We start from the raw sequence: 8069 nt of genomic DNA, 5'->3' as shown, positions 1-8069 counted from the left end.
CAGTAAGCCTCAGACTTAAGTCCAGTCTTAACGACAACATGTACCGGTACCTAACGAACAAACGTTTACTGATGCTTTTGGCGTTGTTTGTTTTTATCAGCACTACATTTGATCTAGTCAGTGCTCTAAGTCCGCCTTGTACATCAGTAGGTAAGTAACGGGTGTAGAGTATGTTCTAAGTAGTAGGGGAATGGATTGTCAAGAAAGATTGTCAACTCAATAATTTCTAATGACTTTTTTATATATAACCTGTGGTCCATACTATGGATAACGATGTATTTATATTGATGCTGTAAAATGAAAAGAAGAAAACACTTAACGAAAACACTTAACAAGGAGTTAAACAAAAGAGGACAGCTAGCCCTGCAATAGATTTGTTCAAGTATTTAAATGGAAAATTCACTGAAATTTTTGAAGATTAACTTATTCACCCAGTTCAACAAGAGGTTTAGAAGATAATCCATTATCAATATAATAATATCAATAATAATTTTAACTGTATTAATTACGATAATGATAATAATAATAATAATAATAATAATAGTAATAATAATAATAATAATAATAATAATAATAATAATAGTAATAATAATAATAATAATAATAATAATAATAATAATAAAAATAATCATAATTGTAATTCGATTATTTTATCGATGGTCGTCATTGTATTTTACTTGTAAATTGTTATATTTTCTATAGTGACTGTTTTGTTTGTTTTTATATTTGTTTTACATTTTTTAACATAATTTGTTATGACGAGCAGAAGAATTTCCCTTGTGGAACAATAAAGTTATCTTATCTTATCTTATCTTATCTTAAGTCATGTCATTTTATTTTTTAAATGTTGTAATAGCCATATTTTATGTTTTCTACTGCATTGGAGTCTGTCTGCATTAGGTAAAGAAATCTAAGATTGAAAAATGAATACCTCAGTAAAATATGGTATCGTCCATTGTACATTGATTACAACCTGAAGTCTACTTTTCCGGTTTGTTTCCGCTTGTCGAACCAATTCATGACATTGTAAATAGGTGGCTCGTTTTGGTATTTTGGTTTATTTATTTGTTTTAAAATGAAAAGAAAATATTTATAACAATTATTACGATAACTAGTTTATGTATGAAATGTATCGTCGCCATCGTCATCAGCATTGATCTTCATCACAATCATCATAACCGGTATCTTCATCATAATCAATATTATAATCATCGTCATCATCATTTTTATTATTGTTTTGGTATATCATTACTAAAAATATATGATATGAGTGTTTTAATTTTTCCTTTTGATTTTCAGGATTATGTCCATTGCCAAGTGGTCTAACAGGAAGCGGGTTGGAAAATGGTGTTGTAAATCCATGGCCGCCGGCCAAGGACACTGGCACGTCAGAGCCGTGTCTTCCTTTGGGAAAGGATAAGATAAGTTTTAAATGCGATGATGGATTTCGTTTGCAGACAAGCAAAATAGAATTATTTTGTGACCTGCTTTTTGATTGGAACCTAAATGCGCCAACCTGTGTTGAAAATGTCCCAGCCACAGGCCTGCCTGCTGCAACAGAGGCACAGCTACCACCATGTGCCAAGTGTTCAGGTAAGTAGAGTTCAAAATTGAGGGCGCATGCACACTACTTAAACTAGTGTTCCTAATTTAAACTAGCTATGTGATTTGAAATTATGTCTCAATATGTAAACTTAGTAGGCCTACTCTAGTAGTTGTTGTTTTTTGTTCTACAAACTCTATATTTCGTATCGTACGCTATTATTGCCCTATTGAACTTGGTATATTTCTGGTAGATGCTTTATTGTCCGATTTGTCCTTGCTCTATATTTTAGTTAAGTTATTTTATTTATTCTACTTCGAACTATTTCCCTCAAAAGACACAATGCGTTTGATCAGATAGACAGTATCTGAAAGAAAGGGTTGATCAAACATTATCGGACAGACAAAATGATGAGTATTGTAGGCTTAAATAGTCTGTGAACGCGTATAAATTTACGTGTTTTTTAAGCGTAGGCCAATGAAAATGCGAGAAGAGATCTTTATAGCTGGATATAGGCATAAGTTTCACTGTCTGTATTGAGATATACTGTAATCATAAATTTGTATCACTGAAATAGACCATGACGGTATAAAATTTCTTTTTTTTTTATGCCTCAGTGCATAAAATAGACCAGCGTTTTAAATTTGAGTTATCTTTGTGATTTGAAACGATTTTCTTTCTTCGCTGAATTTAGATGAAACATTAATGATGGTCATCATTATTATGTCCGTACTGCTATGCATAAGCTGGCTCATAATCATTGTGATTTTCATCTGCAAAAGAGAGTATGTACATTCCTCTATTGTTTTTATCATTATCATCTTCATCATTTTCATTATTATTATTATTATTATTATTTATGATAAATATTATATATAATTACAACATATTCCTATTTGAGCACAACATATTCATATTCGAATATTGTATATAATTATAACATATTTCTATTCGTATATATTTGTTCATACGGTGCTACGCAGCAAATTTGAATTGAATATTATTTACTAAGATTGCCCAACTGCGACCTATAAGCTTTTCTAGTTTAACCACAGCTTCACTATGTGTGAGCGTTTCTCAGTTGTATGAGAGAAAGTGCCTCGGATATATATATATATGTATATGTATATATATAATATATAGGCCTATATATTATACATATATATTAAATATATATACTATCATTGAAAAATATTAATAAATCATCTAATATTTGACTTTGAAAAAACTCTGGTTCTCTTTAGTGCTCTAGCTGTTGGAAATACACGTGAAACCGTCATCGTTGACGGCGACAATCGACCGACGTATGTATAATCATACCTGTATCATTATTATCCTCAGTGTACAAATAATGACGGACATAACAATAATGTCTATTCCTATTACTAAAAATATATCATTATAATCACATACTGTGCTTAGCTTATTATTGTAATATATCAACCGAGATCCAGCCACTGCTTCCCAAAATGTTATTGTTTTCCTTGTTTTTCTATACAGGAAACAGTCTTACGGATGCCTTATTATTATCATCTGATTTATCTGGCTACTTTTATTTTTTATTTTTTATTATTTATTTTATTATATAATTTGTTATTTTTCTGTTTTTCATTTCTCTTTTTTTCCTTTTTATCTTATGACTTAATTTGGTTTGACGTTAAATTTTACTATATTTTCGTAATGAAAAGATTCCTTGCTTTTGCAATATTTTGCATATTATATTTTTAGCTATATTAATTGTATTTATAGTAATGTTGGTATTAATGCTTTATATTATTTTTACATTCTGATTTTGATCTAAAATTTGTTTTGTTACATTTTGATGGTCCCTAATGATCAGCTTCTGTTGGATAGATTACCGTCATTAAATATGATTCAAATAAAAATCTTAAAAAATTAAATAAATCTAACATTGAAGTAAAATAATTTGAATACAAATTTTTTAAGTGTTAACCATTAATATTTGTTCTCTTTTAAAGTGCTCCAGTGGTCGGACATACAATACGCGAACCGGTCTTGGTACACGGAGAACGTCGACCAATGATTACTCAAGGTTCAAATATTAACACATTACAACTGAATGAGAGACCCCCGATGCCAGAGCCTAGAACGGATGCCATAGAGCAAAGAGAACGCGATTATGATTACGTAGACAGGAACAAATTAAAGCAAAATGGAGAAGCTGACTACCTTGAACTTGAGAAGTAAAGATATGCAAAATGAAAGTAGGCCTACCTCTAGAACATACACAGTGGCGGATCCAGGGGGCTGGGATGAATCCCCCTCTGTGATGAAACGTACAAAATACTGTAGTTGGCGGATTCAACAATGAGGCCCGGCTACTTTTATGTTCAAACTTAAATATGAGAGTGCCATTTCCGGCCATTTGCCATAAATCCTCCATTTGTGCCCCTCCCCCCCCCCATCTCTTTGAATTCCTGTCTCCACCACTGTACTTTACTGGATCCTGGCCTACAAAAGGTAGGCATGTGCCAAACTACCTATGTAGGCAGATCGGACAGACTATGCCTACTTAACCTATAATTAAATAAAATTAAAAACACTGTTTTGGTTCGACCATAATGTATTATTATTCCTAATGGGTGATACGGAATCAAACCATTTGATTCAGCAAGGTCTTCCGTTTAAGATATTTGAATAAAATAATTTTTTTCTGCATGTATACACACACACACACACACACACACACACACACACACGCATTTAAATAGGCCTACTTACTGTATAAGAATGAGATAAAATCACATGACCTTTTTGAAAAAGAGTGAAGTCTTGAATTTTGAAGAAATTAAAAGTCATTGTAAAAATGTTGAACACCATTGCTTCAAATCCAGGATCAGCCCCCGTGGCTATGAATGTATATACAATTGTGAAACTGTAATGGCTAATAGAAAAACTCGCATCTTCTTTCGCTAATGTCGCTATAGCTTCATTCAGTTACCTAATGTACCTTACTGGTCATGTACGATCAAATTGCAGAATTCTCTTTTAATGGAGAAATTCCAAATTAAATGACATGCATTCGCCAGAACAAATTAATCAAAATGCCACAATATTCATCCTACTACTTTTAGTAAGGGATCATTTACTAAATGAGATCAGAGATTAAATTAAACTATCATATTATTGTAACGTTGAAGAGAAAAGAGGCGTATGTGTATAATTAGTTTATTAAGTTAAAGTTTTATTTTAATTATGAAATATTTTTTTGCTAAACATCTGACACAGTATTCAACTCATGGTTTCGACGATTATGGAATAAATTGCTAAAAGATTTCACAGGTAATTTCCCCTTTTGGTTACGTTTACTGCAGGTTATTTTAGTATACTATATATTATATAATACCACTTTACTAATTATATTCAACTTTTATATAAACTTAAATGAGATAATCATTATTTAATATGTATATAGCTAAACAATTAGGTGAAATTTATATTTTAATTGAATATTTTTGAGGACTTTTGGTTTGTCTTGTGGGCCTATTTATTTATGTTAACTAAAAATATTGAACAATATACTGTACTGACGAACTGTTATAAGCATTGCATTCTGTATACAATGTCTAATATAATGTAGGCTCAGCTTTAAACAAGGCGAAGCAATTTATCAAGCTGGCATAAGTAGCAAAAATCTACTTTTAATTTCTTATAGACCTAAGTAGGTCCTTGTAATTTGATAGGTGTATTTAATATCACTTGACAATGGGTATTTTCACCAATTATTGGCCGGCAAAATAATATATTGTCATAATTTATAATAAATTAGGCTATATTATCATAATTTTGTCCTATTTACTGTAGTTATGTATGTACAGTAGGTAGGAATGTGCTATTAATTTTCTTGAGACAGTCTGGAGAGTTGCCCACAAAAGAATGAATATGTCATCATCAGTAATTACATCTGGTGTTTCGTTTTTACTCATGAATTTTGTTGTTAGGTTTTATTTTGTTGTTACGTTGTATCTCTGAAAGCATATGAATGATGATGTAATATAATACAGTGTGCAGTCACTCACAATGTGCAAAAAACAACAGTTCAATCCGTTGCGATTATTCCTTAATACAGTGCCCATAGGACACACAAATACATTGAAAGACCAAAGTATTATTATTCATATAGTCTTTTAATAAAATTACAGTAAAATTTGAGTCGTTCGATAGCTCTTCGAATAAATAAATTGTATTGAATTTTATTAATTAACATTGAGGATGAAGTTTACATTTATTATATTTATTTATTCGAACATACACCTTTGTATCGGTGGCACTCAATAATAATTGGTGCGTTCACAAAAACATATCAAAGCAGAATACAAATACAATATGAATTAACAGAGTGTAAATAAATTAACATCTGTATTACGTATGATAATAGGTAGGTCTACCTAAATAAGAATAAGGTGCAAATTACATAAATTAAGAAAATACAACATAAAATACATACAGGACTAAATAAATTAGTTGGCCTATCTGTATTACGTGCAGTATGTAGGCCTACCAAAATTTTGAATAATGTGTAACTTAACTATTTATAAAGAAAATACAACATAAGATAAATACAGGAACAGAATTAAGTTTGCCCCACCGTACATTATATTTCACTCCACACAAAAAGGCCCACAGATTAGAAGTAATCTTCCAACAGCTGGGTACCATGATTCCTATGAATATGAAATCATACTTGCAAGATCAAACGACACACGCTTGTAACCTTCTATAAAAGTAAAAATATTTTTAATTGTATTAGTTAACGCGGTAAAAGAGCATGTGGTTAGTGACGTCATGGCGATGATATATACCAAGCGCACACAGTTCATTCGAATCTTGTATTTACGACAAGATGTACCTAAAAAGCAAAATATGGTCGAGCTTTCTAACAATGACCGTTTTTATCAACACTGCATCTGATTTAGTCCGAGCCGCATCCTCTTGCAAATCCTTAGGTAAGTATCTAATGTCGGGAATTTTTTAAGTACGGTAATGTTTTAGGGGCCGGGTCAAAGTTGACCGCGGCAATGGAGGATTGTGAGCAAACTCTTAATAATCTTGTTTAAGACTCCGAAAAATGATTAGAATGAAGTGGCTGGCATGACAAAATAATTAGGAATATATATATATATGGGTATGTGGGTAAAATCTGAGACAACTAAACTTGTATAGTTGTCTCAGGTAAAATTAAGAGTGATTTTATGATGGTTTTATTAACATTCCTCAGCCAATTTAATTGCAATGAGTTTAGCAACTCATGGTCACCATAAGTCATTTAATAACAGTATAAGTATATAGTGTGCTCTAAAGATATGCAAATATCGCATCGTATATTGTACCCCTTTAAAAAGTAATCCATTTGATTAAGTGACAAAAACTTACATTGTGTTCTGTTTACACTCTTCGGTTGATCGACTAATTATTTAGATGACAATGAATAGGTGCTTTGTATATTGGTATTTAGATTTAATCTGTTTTAGAAATGGATACTAAATATATTAGAAATAAAAACTGCCAAGTAGTCACTCAATCGCGACAGTATTTTTGTCAATAATATATTATTACATTTATCATTATTATAATTTCTATTTTTAGTGCAAAATTAATAAGAAATTTTTACACAAAAGTTGAAAATATTTAACTGTTTATATAAAAGTTAAGACCATTGTTTTAGAAATGATGTTTGATGGTGTCATTATTATTATATTTTTTGGTATTTTTTAGGATTATGTCCATTGCCCAAAGGACTCAAAAGCACCGGACTGGAGAATGGTGTTGTAGATCCATGGCCCCCAGCCAGGAACACTGACACGCCAGAGCGTTGCCTACCGATGGGAAAACACAAGATGAGGTTTACATGCAATCAGGGTTATCGTTTGCAGACAACAGAAATAGAAACATTTTGTAATGATATGTATAAATGGAACCAAGAAGCGCCAACTTGCGTTGGAGATGTCATAAACGCTTCCACCGAACGCCAGCACTTTATGCCCCCACCACCTTGTGCCGAGTGCGCAGGTAACTGCTTTTTAAAATAAAGGGCGGACAAATTGTATGTTGTTATTTTAGATTCAATGATGTTTTATATGTAGAGACAAATAACATTCTGATGTTGTTGTCATAGCTTCGTCTGTCAGACACAAAAACTACCGTATGTTGGATCAGAACTTGACGAAGTGAAGCATTGTTCGAGACTTAACAACAGACAGAAAGGCATGATTGTTTGATCAAACATGTCTGAAATGAATATAAAGAGTAAAGATAGTGCAGTGTGCATGGGTGTATTAAGGCTTGGGGGAAAATTGTTGTTATTATATATTAGTGATGTTCAACAAATTTTTTTTTAATTTATTTTAGGAGGATCGTTGATGATAGTAATTTTTGTCCTCTCGTTACTGCTGTTGTTAAGCTGGCTGGTTTTTATTTTGGTTTTCATCTACAGAAGAAAGTATGTATAAATAATTAATATTCATTATTATTTTTTATTATTATTATTAATTATACGGTATATATA

General features: G+C 31.4%; 2 protein-coding genes across 3 annotated transcripts in view; both read left to right on the top strand.

Moving 5' to 3' along the window:
- The first annotated feature begins 14 nt into the window (after positions 1–14).
- On the top strand, positions 15–5610 carry LOC117104282. The gene is made up of 5 exons (XM_033245035.1): positions 15–150; positions 1300–1593; positions 2238–2328; positions 2788–2847; positions 3523–5610. Exons 1-5 carry the CDS (start codon positions 39–41, stop codon positions 3749–3751), a joined length of 786 nt encoding a protein of 261 aa, XP_033100926.1. The 5' UTR covers positions 15–38; the 3' UTR covers positions 3752–5610.
- A 720-nt stretch (positions 5611–6330) lies between these two features.
- LOC117104270 overlaps positions 6331–8069 on the top strand; it is a 9548-nt gene continuing 7809 nt past the window's right edge. For both annotated transcript variants that reach the window (XM_033245025.1, XM_033245015.1), the window contains exons 1-3: positions 6331–6510; positions 7280–7573; positions 7913–8003. The gene's annotated coding sequence lies outside the window, so the exon portion shown is untranslated. The remainder of the gene's footprint in view (positions 6511–7279; positions 7574–7912; positions 8004–8069) is intronic.

The sequence above is a fragment of the Anneissia japonica genome, unplaced genomic scaffold (assembly GCF_011630105.1).
Source record: "Anneissia japonica isolate Jap-2015-1 unplaced genomic scaffold, ASM1163010v1 scaffold287867_len1003013_cov215, whole genome shotgun sequence".
Lineage (NCBI taxonomy): Eukaryota > Metazoa > Echinodermata > Crinoidea > Comatulida > Comatulidae > Anneissia > Anneissia japonica.
The sequence above is the reverse complement of the archived record's forward strand: the minus strand, read 5'-3'. Positions and strand labels throughout refer to the sequence as shown.

Excerpts from the sequence above, each read along its gene's own strand:
- LOC117104282 (XM_033245035.1), top strand. The coding sequence starts at position 39 with ATGTACCGGTACCTAACGAACAAACGTTTACTGATGCTTTTGGCGTTG. Across the intron at positions 151-1,299 it reads TCCGCCTTGTACATCAGTAG|GATTATGTCCATTGCCAAGT; the intron begins GTAAGTAACGGG and ends TTTGATTTTCAG. Across the intron at positions 2,848-3,522 it reads GACGGCGACAATCGACCGAC|TGCTCCAGTGGTCGGACATA; the intron begins GTATGTATAATC and ends TCTCTTTTAAAG.